At 37.6% G+C, this 15,241-nt stretch overlaps 2 protein-coding genes across 2 annotated transcripts; both read left to right on the forward strand.

The window, feature by feature from the left end:
• The first annotated feature begins 163 nt into the window (after positions 1-163).
• LOC113682274 (uncharacterized) lies at positions 164-8,425 on the forward strand. Its single transcript, XM_089204029.1, has 7 exons — positions 164-1,017; positions 1,680-2,267; positions 2,686-3,807; positions 4,668-4,967; positions 5,345-5,656; positions 6,198-6,491; positions 6,745-8,425. Exons 1-7 carry the CDS (start codon positions 297-299, stop codon positions 6,822-6,824), a joined length of 3,417 nt encoding a protein of 1,138 aa, XP_089060155.1. The 5' UTR covers positions 164-296; the 3' UTR covers positions 6,825-8,425.
• A 2,673-nt stretch (positions 8,426-11,098) lies between these two features.
• On the forward strand, positions 11,099-14,757 carry LOC113682275 (uncharacterized). Its single transcript, XM_027199429.2, has 2 exons — positions 11,099-12,964; positions 13,436-14,757. Exons 1-2 carry the CDS (start codon positions 11,181-11,183, stop codon positions 14,496-14,498), a joined length of 2,847 nt encoding a protein of 948 aa, XP_027055230.2. The 5' UTR covers positions 11,099-11,180; the 3' UTR covers positions 14,499-14,757.
• The last annotated feature ends 484 nt before the right edge of the window (positions 14,758-15,241 follow it).

The following is a 15,241-nucleotide window of genomic DNA, read 5'->3' on the forward strand; positions in this document are numbered from 1 at the left end:
AACTCAGTTGATAAAACCAAATGAGCTTGTAATACCCCCCACCGACACAGCAACACATTTCTTTTAAAAACATATGCCAAGTGGTTCTGTCAAGGCCAATGACGTTTAGGGAGGGGTGTGAAAGTGAGAGGAGTAACAACAAATGTTGATCGCAAAAGCCTGGGTAAGAAGGAGGGGCATTATTAAAAATGGCTTCCACGAAGGTGCTCGAACAGTGGGGAAGAATACCAGTGGTTTGTTTACATCTTTAATTGCGTCGTTAATTGCTCTCAAACTTTGCTCGGCTCTCAACAGGTATGAACAAAGCAGAGTTTGCCGTTTGTCGAATCAAAGAAAAGCTTCCTGGGAACCAGGGACTTGTACTAAAGGGAAGCGGTTGTGTTGTGCATTGTGAAAGACTCGCAACTTCGTGGGGTTGGAAATGCAATTACTTTATTGTTACCCCAAGTGTCGTGCTGAGTCGGGAAGACCTGGCGACGGACAAGATGTTTATCGCCGAATTTTTAAATAAGGATAAACGAGGGCTGGAAACCTTTGAGTTGAAGCAAATGGCCGAAGTTTGCAAAGATCTTCCAGGATGCATCTTTGATAATGATCTTGATCGAGGTCACTCTCTTAGTTTTATCTCTGTTGAACCACTAGATAAGCGCGGGTTTCTTAAGAAAATGGTGAAGAAAGGGAGTCTGCAAACATATCGTCCATTAGAATGCGCTGATTTCTTCAGTAAATCTCGACAAGAACTTGTTCTTGACGAAGGCCTGTACTGTCACGTCGTCCGAGATCTATTTAATGAGTCAACAAACTCTCCATTTTCGACCCAAACTTTTAAACTTGTTTGGGAGCCGCAGACGAGACTCTTCAGCATACAGGACTTTGCTGGATCAGCGATAGGATTTAATGAAGGGGCATTTCCAATTGGGGCCGTAATTTTCACTGGGAAGGGTGAATTTGCTGGTGTTTTAGAATTTGCCGACGGTTTCTTGTCTCCCGTATTTTTGCCGGACTCGTCGATGATAGGTAAGTAGAAAGTTTATCATAACATCAATTATTAAGTTGATGTGACCCCACGTATCAATTTATTTTGACAATCCTATGAAACAATAATGATATAATATATTAAAGTTATATTTAAAGTCCCCTGATGAAGGCACTAGACAGTAGTGTCGAAACATTGGGTCTATGAATTGTAACTTCTTCGGTTACATTCATTAATCTGTAAACCAGAGTAGCATCAAACCATGTCTGAATAATTATATAGCCACACGTGCCACGCTAACCTACAAATTCATGGCTGATATTTCACCCTCCAACAATTTGAACTACTAAGTACAGGTATCTCGTGATGTTTCCGGTGGTTTTGTTCTGATGTTGATACTAGTATTAATTTCAAAAATTTGCGTGTTCATTAAACAATTAAACATGCGCCAAATTAGTTGTATTGCTTCATACGCCTGAGATTTGATATTCGAGAATCTACTACGCAGGTTACGCTTCTATTTAATTTTTCCACCACGTTGATATCGATGCGGTGATTTGGCATTGTTATATTACTAATTCTTTTCTATTTGATGAAAATTTAGAAACGCCTCTCACTTTTAAGACTTGATCCCTTCATTAATATTTCATAAAATGTTTAATTCTACCTACTGATTACTCAAAATCTTTATGATTATCTCTAGAGAATATTCAAAATGGTGATCCTGCTGCACCAAGTGAAGAAAAGAATGCTGCAGATGTGGAATTGGAGCATGAAATTGCTGGAAATGAAGTCTTGGTTGGTGAAATCAGTCAGGACTCAGAAGTTTCATCACATGGTTTATCATATGAATCACATGGTAATAACAATGAATCATTACCTTCATTGGAACCATTCAAACCTGGTACTGAATCATCAATTTCTGTCAAGGTGGATGCCCTTGACTCGAATAAGACAGAGGAAGTATTCCAACAAGATCAAGCATGTGCTTCTGTTAGTAAGAAAGCGGAGGAGCTGGAAACTGGAATTATTTCAAATCCTTCAGATCACTCAAATGACAAGGGAGAAGATGAATCAAAATCTCAAGATACTCTTAGGGAAGGGTCCAGTAAAGTGAAAGATCTAAATGAAAGCAAAAATTTTAGTTCAGCAGAGAAACCATTCTCTGGGACTGAAGAAACCAAAAGAGCTGATATAACTGCAGAGGCTGTGGGGATTGTGAATGTGGTATCTTGCCATGGAAATGAGATTATTACAAGTGACAATGACAATTTAGTGACGGTCATTCAAGGTAATTTTTTTTTTAATATAATTGTCTTTAAGATAGCAAAATTCTTCAGGTCTCAAATATTTACTACTAAGAAGTTGGGTCAATCTCAGAGCACTTATTTATCCTCAGTTTTTATACCATATTCATAATATCTGAAGATATTTTTTGAATTGTTGTAGTAATTATAACTGATGGTCCTCTAGTTGATTTATTGGAACCATTGCCTTAAAATGTGAGGAGATATAATTTAGAAAAATAAAAATTACTGTGAAACATAATTCCTTGGGAACCAACACACCAGTGAGAACTTGATTCCTAATGAATCAAGGCAATAACTTGTGTTATTATATGACAATATGATTTTTGTAGAAATTTATTATCTTAAAAATTTTTTTGAAGGATTCTAGTACATATTTGCTCTTTTTTTTTCTTTAATAAGTGGGTGGTGTCATCCCTGTAGAAAAAGGAACCACTCAACAAGAGGATACTTCTGATAAGATCATCACAGAGAGTGAATATTTCTTACCAGAGACCAGCCCTTCAGAAATGTCACCAGCTGAAAGCAAGGGTTTGTGTAATGGAGAGCTATCTGATATTCAAGAACCTATGACTGATTCTTCAGTAGAAAGCAAGGAAAGCTTTATGATAGACCAGGAACACTTTGAAACTTCAGATCCCAATGAACATGTCCATATAGAAAGTGACCATGTTGCTTTGGAAGGCTCAATACCTCTTGATATGAAGGTTAAAACTGAGTCAATTGAGAGGCAAGACTTGGAAATCAGTGATACAGAGGTGGAAACTCTTGATAATGAGGATTCCACTGTTTCATCTGAGAGTAAGAGTGATACACCTGACAGAAGTGAAATTTCCTCTCAGGTCATTGCACCAGTTGATCTTGTCACAAGTGAAACCAGGGGTAGTGGTCATTTGAGAGAGTATGAAGCTGAGAACATCAATCAAGAAAATTCTTCCACTGAACATTCTCTGGTATCAGAAGTAATGGAAGGAACTGATGTCAAAGACATTAAAATGGTGCAGTTAGACACAGGTAGAGGTGATAAACATTCTGAGAATGCATGTACACCCAGTGATCATCTTGATGCCTCTTTGACTCTTCAAGGAACTGATCCAGAGGATAACACAGTTGTTGTTGGCAGTGATCTTGATGAACAATCTGAAATAGAAATAAAAAAATTTTCTCCAGGCTTGGATGAAAATCAGGTAATTATAACACAGCAAGACTTTTTCAGTGTGACTGGTGAAGCAGTTATTGCAGAGGGAAATGAGTATCATTGTCATCAAAACAATAAGCATGAATTACTCTCAGAAACAATGTCAAAAGAGGAGTCTCCAGGGTACATTAGAGAAACAGAGGTTGATCAGCATTCTCAGGAAGAAACTCTGTCTTCAAATGTGGTTGCCATGGAGAAGAAAGCAGATGGACAGGATGTGCAAGCTGTGCCACAACCATCCATCAATTTTGATCAAAGAGAGGGTGAAGATGAATCTATGGAAAACTCTTTAGGAGAAGTTGCTGTTTTGCAAAGAGTTGATGCAGGTGAGAAGTTCTTTTCTTGTATACACCTTGCTTTTACACTGTCCTACAAATCAAAAACTTCTATCTCACACCAGCTGTCCAATTTCACGTTCAAATGATATGTGGATGTTGAAGGTAAATGACTTGAATTAAAAATGACTTCCAACTATTGATCGATTTCTCTATGTAAGGACTCAGTTAAATGAAATGTCACAAGAACAAAATAAAATATTTCAATATGGTGTTTATCAGAAATTCTTTGTGAGTTACAACAGAGCTCTGTATCCAAGGGTTGTCATTGCCTGTTACAGTTGATATGGATGAGCTTATTTCTGTTACAACGATGACTGTCATGTGACTTGTCAAGGTCATTCCTTTAACTTCAAAGGGTGATTGGCATCTTATTTCTCCTTAAAGTATCACTGCTGAATCAAACAGCAAGGTCTTGAGAATAAAGGGAAATGATCACCAACTAGAGAAGTTCATGATAGGTTAACAAATTCTCCCTGTCAGCACCATAGGAAATGTAAAGAGAACAGTATGGAGAATATGGATACCCATGTAAGGTGCAAAGGGTTAAGCTGTAAATTTGTTTTTTTTTTGATGTTGAGTGGTCAAAGAAGACTGGTGCTGTAAAATCTAATGACTGCCCTGTTGCCAAGAAGGCAATCCCAAGCTGGAAAATGGACCCACTTTGTTCCCTTGCAAGCAAATCAGAATAACCATTTTTTGCATCATATTTCCTGCTTAAAGAGGCAGCCAGACTTGTAATCAGAAAGTACTGACAATGCAAAAATAGGCTTTGTGGGTCAATGTTATAGCTGTCAAATTTAAGTGTCACCAAATTGTTACATTATATTGCAATCAATTTTTTATTTTAGATTCTCTCCTTACTGAGACCATCACAAACAATCCTCTTATTCTTGGAGACCTCGGTAAATGTCTGGATACAGAGTACCAATATGGGAAAGTTCCTTGTTGGAGAGACCTGGCTAAATTATTGGGTGTACCTCCAGAAGCCTACGAACACTGTGGTACCTTCTCAGCTACAAGTCCAACTGAGGACTTGTTTGTGTTCCTAACAGCAACGAAACCTCAACTTACTATTGACGATGTTAAGGAGGCTCTGAAAGAAATTGGCAGATGTGATGTGGCTCATTATTTAGACAGAAAAATTGCAGGTTTTTCAAGCAATTCAGTGAATTTGTTTCTTAGAAATGCAAAGAGCAATAGGTACAGAAAATACCTTGAGGTAGAGGGCCAAAATAGAGTCCTGGTCCTGTCTCTTGCATAAATTTTTAAAAAAATTATGTCACATGTACCTTAGACAGTATTTGAAAGGTCACAAATGTTGAAAGGAAAACTTCAAATCTCATTTCACCTTACCTTTCTGTAAAATTCACTCTAGGCTGAATCAGGCATCATGTATAAATGCTTTGCCAGCCTCTTCCAGTAATTTAACATTATTCTCATTTGTAATAATTTTTTCCTTTACCAAAAATGAATACATGACTGATTCTGTTAATAAACTTATTTAGTATGTTTATTTCTCAATCAGCTGGACTCATCAGTCAGGAAAGTGTAGTTGCCAGTCTTGTTGAAAAAGATGACACAGGAATTCTTGGTCATATGGCTCTGAAACTCGACATGAAAAGCAGAAAGGATTGGAAAGGTCTGGCACTACAACTGAATGTACCCCATCGTGTGTTACGAAACCTTGGATCTCACCAGAAGCATAATTCATCTTTAATGTTGTTAAAGTATATTCCCATATTTGATCCTGAGATGACATTAGCACATCTGAAAAACTGCTTGATATCCATTGGTAGACAGGATGTTGGTCTAATCTTTGACAAGGGTGGAATTCCAGGTAGCATAAGTTTGTTCATTATTTCAATTTGTGTTATTACATGGCTGGAAACTTATCTTTGGTAATGTTTGCAGTCAGGGCAGATTACATTCAGTTTGTACTTGTTTTCCAAGGTTGTCCAACTTGTCACATGAAGAAAAATCTCAGCCTTGTCTTTTCATGCTGTTTAAATTCTGCCTTTCTAAGGTTTTCTTTGATAACCTCCTTTTCTTTACAGTCAATTAAAAAACATTCAGTTTATTAATAACAGCAGTATCATGACTATGAGTAGTAGGTACCTCATGTAATTATAGTTACTTGAACAAGAGTCATTTTCTATTTATGGAGAGGGATCTTTAGGTGCAATTTGCACATCACAAGAGCTTTGAGAAATAATTTTTCATTTTTGAGATACTTTGTCTGCAACACTGGGTGCTTTTTATTCACTAAATGATACACCTTTGTCTGTTTCAACATTATGTCACAAGGAAATTTAAAAAAAAACTTATTTGGGGACTGGCTGTTTATATTTCAACAAGGAGATTCTTTCTTTGTCTTTCAGGAGATGAGCTAGTTAAAAATATTCTGGATGACTCAGAGCTGCTTGATCAAATAACAGACCTGCTGAATGAAGACCCTCCTCATCCCCATTGGAGACACCTTGCAAAGGAGCTGAAAATTCCTCAGGAAAAATGTAAAATCTTTGAACCCACAGAAGATGTCAACAGCCCAACTAAATTGCTGTTTAAAAGTATTGAGAGATGCGAGCCAGATTTGACATTTGAGGAGCTTGTTCTAGCACTTGTTGCAATGAAAAGACAGGATGTCTTAGATGTCCTCTTAACATATTTTTCAAGTGAGTTGATATTTTCCCCTACCAGATAGAATGAAGATAGTCAACCTTATTAAGTTATCTTATAATTTTACTTATATTGTTTGGGCCTGATCAGTAATTGATCATAAATTATGTTGAAATCATGGTAAAGGCGAGGCCAATCAGCTCTGGGGTTAGATGTTTGCAGATTAAGACACCAGTTTGGATCTTGGGAAGCATATTCCAATTATTGTAACAGTCAGTTTTCTTTAACCATGAGTCTTTTTTTTTGTAGGTGATGATGTTGACCAGATACTGGAAGAAAACAATCTTCTTGAACCCCTAGAGGATATCCCAGAAGAAATTGAAAGCTAGATAGAGATATCAACTGTTTGTTAAGGAGGAAACAGTGGAGCAATGAAATTATAAAATATTGACTTGATTCTGTTAGTTTTCTCCTAAATCTTCCATTTCGAAATGAACCAAATGGATAAACATCTAAAGGCCCTACTCAAGGGATTAACAGTTGGGGGGGGGGGCTCTATGGTGAGAGGGTGGGTGTGGAGGGGGGAAGAGAAGTCACAAGGTACTGTGCATTCACAGTCAGTTAAGATGTGTAATGCATGTACATGGTTAAGAGTGGGTTGAATCAGGGTTAACCAGTCATGAGTTATCTTTCCAATTTTTGGGTAATCGGGGACTGCACCGACTTTACTGTGCTATCGTCTGTGACAGGTTCACAGTTAAAATTGGTTTGATAATTGCATTATTCACATGTCATTTGATTGGGTTACTAGATTCCTAAGACATAATGTTAATATAAAGGCTCTGGTTACTTAAGGTATCTTTAGTTATAGATACAAATGTAAAACCATTGTTTATACTTAAGACTGTGTATTTTTGTAGGATATGACATATTTTGATTAATATACTATTTATAAAGTTCTAATGTATACTGGTATCATGTCAGTTATCTTGTACATTAGATGGTAGCTTAGTGAGAATAGTTACTTTAAGTTGACTGTGAGGTAAATCCCAGTTTTGCTGGGTGTATAAATATTCAGGTGTAATATTATTTATGTATCCTAAATGTGCAAAAAATACTTGCTTTAAAGTCATTTATACATTGATGACTTATCCATTTGAAGTGGCAGTAATTCACTCCACATTAATTGCATGTTTAGCTGAAAAGTTTAAGAGCAGATTGGCTTTTCATATATAATATTGGAACAAATATATTGTCATAATACTTTAGAGAAAAAAATGTTTTGACTTTTGTTGGGGGAACATATTGTTCAGTTTAAATGAAAAGTTAATTTGAATTATTTCCACCATCCAACTCCAGAGGATGAAAGCAAAAGAGTAGTTGTTGTTATTTTTGCCAACATGGTATGCAGTGAATGTACTTAATTAATTTTTTTTTTCTTTCAAGAACTATGATGTTTAGAATTGAACATTTTGAAAGCAAAGTTTCATTGGATCAAATACATGTGATTACAAGGGTAGCATTGGATGGATGCACCGTGTAATTTGAATGAATTTTCTCTAACTATTCAGTATCTTCTGCTTCTACTGTAAAAGTGCGAATGCTTTTCCTTACAAGGGATCCAGAAATGGTTATGAAAACTTTGTTTCCCTTATAACCAAAGGTCTAGAATATTTTTAGAAACTAGCTTTTCTGCCTCTTACAACAAATACATTTTTTGTGGCGAGCTGTTCATGAGTGTAAATGATTAGTCTTTAATTTTTCTGCTTATAGAAAAGTATATAATTCTTTAAAAATATTTTGTGAGGTAGCAATGTATCTTAGCATATACCGTATATACAACATGAAAGGATTAGTTTTGATAATTAGTTAACGATCAGTTATTCCTGAATCAATAGCAAGCTTTTGTATAATCAGAACAGTGTACCAAGGCTGAAGCATGTCGTTCTTTTCAAAGAATGATCACTTATTAACATCTGCTAATGCAAATTCAGAAGGTGTAGCGTTATTTCTTATTCCTAACTGAAATTTCGTGTTCAAATTTGAAATAGATATAATCGCGCTATCTCAGTCTACGAGATACTTGGCATGTTCTCCATTTTTCACCTTTTTGACGACTCCAAGTGATTACTGCCATAAAGCAGAATCAATCAAAATTCAGCAGAGTCCAAATCGAAGTCATGTATTTAGTAAAGTTTCTTATTTTCTGCATTCTTTATTTTCCTTCGTAAGAGACAGCCAAAGTCCAGGCTTGAGTTGTTAGCGCGGTAATCTCTGTTTCGCAGAGCAGAAATTGGTTTTACGTAAAACAGGGGTTTCATTTACAGAATTAACTTTTCCTCTTAAACTTCAAGGACTTCAGTGTTGAGTTGACATTTGTCAATTGACTTTTCTGTGACATTTTCCACGAAATAACGGCCGAGTTTTCAAACTTAAACTAACTTTTTCTGTGATCGATATTCTTTATTTGGTAGTTAATACCAAACGAATAGATATATTCCATTTACATGTAATATGTTAAGACGTGAAACTTGCTTACTATGCACGTAAATCTCGCTTTCGTGGCTAATGTTACTGTAAAGAACACTTACAATATGTTCCGTAAGGAATACGTACTTGTGTTTGGAAGCATAGTGGAAAACAAAAAATCAAGTTAGCCAGGAGATTTTTCCTTTCAAATAAGTATGATAGTCAAATCTTTTTTCCTTAATAAAATTTTTCCAATTCATTAGTGGATTTCCCCCCCCCCCCCCCCCTTTCCCTCAATAGGGAGCTTAAGCATCAACGTCTTAGAGAGGCGGACAGCGGCTGGAAGTTTAAAGTTCTTAATTCTGGTCCTAATACGCCTTTTTGGTCGGAACAGTTTGGTTTAAAATGTGATAACGAAGACCTCGTGATCGATATATTAGTGTTAAGGTGCATCAGAGTTGGTTTTATTCTTCTCCCGGTTACCGTCCGCGCTTTAAAGCGTCTCTTCATAAGTTCCCTTTTGCCTCACTGTAAGACCGAGATGTTTCATCCTGTGGTCTGATCGTCCGGGTGGGAGCAGTCCGAAAAAAGCATTCTTGTCGACAACGTTTATTAGCCGAAGTGATAATCAGGGTCTGTGCTGTGACCATGACGTGCCTAAGAGTTGTCGAAGCGTCAATCACCATTACCGACCAGGGTGCTTTTTAGGAGTACAATCATCTCGCTGCTGCCTTTAGTTATTCTTTACAGCTTTCGACCCTCGCCCCCTTTCCTCTCTGCCTCCTCCTACAACGATGGGTACTGATTCACCTTTGATCTTGACTGAAATCGTGCTCCACTGGAACCAGCAGATTTAGGTTGAGTATTAATTTCGTTTATTCAGCTCGAAAGAATAACCTTACTACAAATATTTACCACTACAAATATCATCCTCTCTTGATCAGATTCAACAGTTAGCTTGAATTCTGTAATCCTCACCAAAACAAATCGTCGCTTTCTGTTTTTAGAAATTTTTCTTAACGAGACCAACAGTCTCGAAATTGCCTCCTAGGTAGTCATTTTTGCGGTACTGATTGCTCCTAATCAGTTAAGAGTAGGCGAGAGGGACTGCCCTCCCTGGGAATTTTAATTGTGGAACAGAAAGAAAGAGGTGCCAAAAGGAAACGCTCAAACTCTTGTTGCAGACGCCAAGTGGTACAATGAAGACAAACTATGCTTGTCGTTAGTCCAAATGCTTTCCTCCAAATAAATACATATTTCCTTTGCTTGTTGAGATATTTTTGTGTTAGTTGCTAGGTTATTGTTTTGTGTGGTTAGCATCTAAGTTTTGAACTCTTAACAAATCACCAAAGCCGACCTTTTCTAAATACTTTCGAGTTGGTCGTCGCTGGTATCTTCCTGGTAGAGAAGAGGTCTCCATTCAGTCTCAATAAGAAGGTTGTCGAAAGGTAAATTTCATTCAGTTTACCTTTTGTCAGATGGCAGATTTTTCAGGATTCGGCTGGTTCAGTTTGTAATCGTGGTTCAGTTTAAGACCGTTTTTACGTTTCTCCCACTTTAAAATTAGAAAGCGGTGCACAACTAGTTTAACCAACACAACCAGTTTGACGTATTCGTCGTAAAAAGGAAAAACGGGGTTATATTCGATTTATTTGATTTTACTTAATCCGACCATTTCTTCCCACGGCATAAATAAACCGTTAGGGTAATGTCCAAAATCACTCATTCATGAAAGTTCTTTCACATACTGAAGAATAAAACTATACGAGGAACTGGGCAGGAGCCCATCTCTTTTATGATTGGCTATTATATAAACACCCGCGAAAAACCTCGTGGGAGGTGCTTCTAAAAGTCAAAAGATACGGGACAGGGTTGACTCAGAGGGTAAGTATCAAAGATGGAAGCTCTGGATAATGGGCTCCTCTCATGGGTTGAAATCCCGTACAGGCCTGACTCTTTTTCAGGCCTTATTTTCACTACTGCTTAAGAAATGTTCAATACTGCGAAGTTCGCTTTCATGTTCATACAGCACTTTATATGGTGCTCATTACAGGTGAGGGATAGCTCAGAGAAAAATGAAAACTCACAAATTGGCTTGTTGTGCAAGATGATTGGCGTGGAAGAGAATCAGGATTACACGCGAGCGAGGATACACGCGAGATTCACACGCTTCTCGTTGGGGTCTGGGTTCTAAAACAACAGTGGGTAGTCAAGCAGGCAGTCAAGTGTGTGAAGTTTTCCCGTTTCCTCTAAGTTTGATTAATTTTTCCAGAGAGATGGATGAAGCTGACCGCAGGAAAGAAGCTCACTTGGCAAGAAAAATTGAACTTGAAAGACAGCGTGAAGAAATTCTTCGTGAAAGGGAGAGACTTCTTTCTCTGAAGAGTGAAATTGGTGCAAGAGATACGAACTCTTCAAGAAATAGCTCAACGCGTTCGTCTACATTGAGTGTACAGATTAAGAAAACGAAAAACAAAATTCCAGAGTTTGAAAGAAAAGTTCAAACGCTTAGAAAGGAAAACCAAGCTAGAACTGATTTATTGAGAAAACCTTACGATGGAGAAATGGGAATCGGTACGTACGAACCCTGGCAGTTGGAGGATTTCTATTTCGTTCGTGAGTTTGTACGATCATGGGTCGACGAGGTTTTGGATTTTATCGTTCCAGAACGCCCACGTGTAAAACCTGACTATGATACAGCAGGTATTGCTGAAGGGTTTTTCGAAGAACTTGATGTTGAAAGAAAACACGATGAAATTCTTCAGGTGAGCCTCGACATTGAACAGGGCATTTTGACAGATGTCATTTACCAGATTGCCAAGGAAACAGCTGCTGAATTGGTGGCTTTTGAGGTTCAAACTAGGACCATGCTAGATAGAATTATACTGGATTCTTTTGATCCTCGCTCTCAATCAGCTGATCAGAGAAAGATTTCCCTACTGAACAATGCTTTGTCTCAGTTCAAAAAGGAAGCCCTGAAGAAAAGAGAGGTTTGGTCTCACAGTCAATCATTTCACAGAGATGAGAATGTAAATGATACTTCTGTGATAGTTGATGAAGAAGAAGATACTTTTGATGGAACTGTGCTACATTTTCATGACATCACACCTTTCAGTGATGTACCTGATGCTAATCTCCCTCCAGAGCAAGTTGACTTTCAAAATAAAGAATCAGAGTTTTGGATGGGGAACACTGTTGACCTGTGCACACTGCCTTTACCAAGACGTTATAGAGGTGTCTCTTGTACTGCATTGTCTCCTGATAACAGCCTTATTGCTCTGGGAACAGTTCAAGGAGACATTGTGATCTGGGATTTAGCTACCTTTCCACCACGCATATTGAGAAGCAGCCGTGGTAATAACTCTGCTGTTGTTCAACTTCACTGGAGTTTTGACTCTTCACAAGTGGTTAGTCTAAATGATTATGGTGCCATCACACTATGGTCGCTTGGCAACACGATATCCATACCTTACGAAGTGAAATCATTTGAGCCTTTGGAGGTTAATATTGGTTTTAAACCTTCTGCTCTAATTCCATTGTTGACTCTAGAGCGAAGAGACTTTCTGTTCACAAAAGGACCATTTTCAGATTCCAGAGATTTATCAAGTGAAGTAACAGCAGTAGCTTTTCATCCTTCAGCAACACTTCTGGGAAGGCAAGCATTTTTGATGGTGGGGTTCAGTAATGGGAACATTTTGAAGCTTAGATTCAACAAAATGGTGTCAATCATGTCCTTTCCGCAGGTTCAACCAGCCAATGGTATAACACATAAGATTGGTAAAGATGTTGATGCTGAACTATTTAAAGAACATTGTCACAAGATTGTGCTTATAACATTTGTGAACAACATTTCACCTATGGTAACTGTTGATGAAAAAGGATTTATCAACATATGGGAATACTCCAGTGAATGCTTAACTGGATTTGGCTGGTTTGTTCCCAGCACTAAGTACAGGCTGAACATGGTGGAGATGACATACGAGCCTGTTCTTGGAACACAGGAGAAAGTAGAATTCACAGATGAAGTGAAAGGTCCAAAGCATAAACACTATCATTTGAGGTAAAAGTGTTTCCTGTCTCAGGTTGAAGTTCTTACTTTAAGCCTGTTTGTTCAAAGGATGGATAACACTATCCAATGGATGAATTGCTATCCAGCAGATAAATATTAACAAATGATACTGTGCTATCCAACCAGATAGAGAATTACTGGTATCCAGTGGATAGTGTTATTGACCCTCTCTTGATATAGACACATGTCTGGCATGTGTGTGCACCAAAAATGAAAGGTGATTTGTTTGATATACCACTGAATACTTCTATAAAATGTTGTATGTTATCTACAATATAGCAATTGCCTGTAATACAGTCACTATTGGTGATGTGGGCTGAGTGAAAATGAAAAAGTACACCATGTTTTACTGAAAAATGAAGAAATGTTCATTTACTTAGCATGAATTTATTAGGACATTTTGGTTATTATCATTCAAATTTTTGAGCATGCCAAGTTTAAATAATTTTAAAATTTTTTTAGGCAGAAAATGGTTCAAAATCGTATAAAGACACAGAGTTACATCAATTCTCTTCGTCTGGAAAAACCATGGCAGACTCAAGAGAAGGACAACAAGGTTACCAAAATATTTGCACCAAAAAATGTTCCTGAATCAGGATCAACTTTCCACCATGTGACTTACTATCGGAGGTCAGGCCAGTTGGCATCTTATGTCACCAAGGTTTACAAGCCATTGCAAATTCCGTGTTCAAAGTTCATCTTATCCAAACAAAACTTTGCAGGCACCAGACTTGTGTTCATGCTTCTGTTTCCAGTGGCAGAACCAAAGGAAGCCCATGTTTCCCTGGTTATCATCAATCTTGAACCAACAGTGTCTGTTAGTAAGAATTACATGCACATTGCTCTGGACAAAGATGATTATGAAAGATGTCTTTCTGGAAGTACCTGCTCTTTTGGAATCTCTCATGCTATAGATGCCACAGGAAGTGAGTACATTGTGGCAAATGTGAATGGAAATTTATCTGCAGTTTCCATGACAACAGGAAATGAAGTTATGGCAGAAACTCAGGAGGGATGGGTGGGTTGCCATCTCAGTCTCAAGAAAGGTCAAGTACCTCCAACTTCCAAGGTAGAAGTTGCTAGCACATCCAAAGGTCTCCAAGTGTTGTTGTATACCCACACACTAAATTCTGCAGTTTTACTGCAGGTGAGAGATGAGAACACCCAAGAGCAACGTAAACAAACATGGATTGCTTTCCAGCAGTGGATACATGTTGGCACTAAGAATACTGAATGTGTTCCAGTCACTTTGCACACAATGAGGAAACATGATTGGACCTTTGAGGGACACTCAGATGTGCACATTCAGTGTTTCATGGAGTCTTTGGTTCTTGACTTGATTGATGACGCAGTCCAAATAGCTGAGGGTTCATTTACCAGTGAACAACAACAAAGGCTTCATGCTGAAAACTTTCAGATTCCATTCTTGAGAAAGAGTTTTCAGGAAACACCACAAGATGCTGACCAAGGGAACATGTCTTCCTGGCATGACAGGCAGTCAGTGGTGTCAACACTGTGGGAATAGACTCAGTTTTAATAGCTGAAATTTAGATGTAGGAAGTAGTTTTGTAATATTCTTGCCATAATTCGCATATGTATAAATCTTGATTTCCTAAGTTTTGATCTGCATGTACAAGCTGAAGCAATTTGGTTGCATCCAACTTGTCAGAGTGACTCATTTTACGATTTACATGTACATGAAAAATGTATATGAATCTCATTTACTACAAAGACTGCTGTGTGAATGAGTCCAGCAAATAAAACCATACCTGTTTTTTCATAAATGTTTGTCATTTGTCTGTTGATGGCACCAAACAAATTGATGAAGATGACTGTAGATCTAGATTTTTTTAATGAATATTTGGAGAATAAAATTGACTAAGCAATGTGCAAAATTTCAAAAACCTTTTTCGGGACAACACAAACAGGATTCCTGTAAGCGTTCACTTTTAACCAGTTTTAAGTGAACGCTTACAGGACTCCTGTTTGTGTTGTCCTGAAAAAGGTTTTTGAAACTTTGCACATTGCTGAGTCAATTTTATTCTCCAAATATTCAAAGTAAATGGTGGGAAACTTTACAGTTAGGTTATTGGGTCAACAAAGAAACACTCAATACACACTTAAGCAAAATGAAAATGAATTAAAGTGATTAGATCAGTGTACAAATGTTGCTATTACTTGCTGAGATCTTCTGGAACCCAGCCCCCCACCCCCTCCTCCTCAAAAACTTTTCGGTCTTTCCTTCATTCCTTTTTATCTGTCTCTTAC

Source organism: Pocillopora damicornis, chromosome 4, assembly GCF_964200805.1.
Source record: "Pocillopora damicornis chromosome 4, jaPocDami1.2, whole genome shotgun sequence".
Taxonomy (NCBI): domain Eukaryota; kingdom Metazoa; phylum Cnidaria; class Anthozoa; order Scleractinia; family Pocilloporidae; genus Pocillopora; species Pocillopora damicornis.

Bases quoted from the DNA above. Each gene is read 5' to 3' on its own strand.
- LOC113682275 (XM_027199429.2), top strand. From the start codon at position 11,181: ATGGATGAAGCTGACCGCAGGAAAGAAGCTCACTTGGCAAGAAAAATT. The intron at 12,965-13,435 runs GTAAAAGTGTTT...AAATTTTTTTAG, and splicing joins CATAAACACTATCATTTGAG to GCAGAAAATGGTTCAAAATC.
- LOC113682274 (XM_089204029.1), top strand. From the start codon at position 297: ATGAACAAAGCAGAGTTTGCCGTTTGTCGAATCAAAGAAAAGCTTCCT. The intron at 2,268-2,685 runs GTAATTTTTTTT...TTCTTTAATAAG, and splicing joins TTTAGTGACGGTCATTCAAG to TGGGTGGTGTCATCCCTGTA. The intron at 6,492-6,744 runs GTGAGTTGATAT...TTTTTTTTGTAG, and splicing joins CCTCTTAACATATTTTTCAA to GTGATGATGTTGACCAGATA.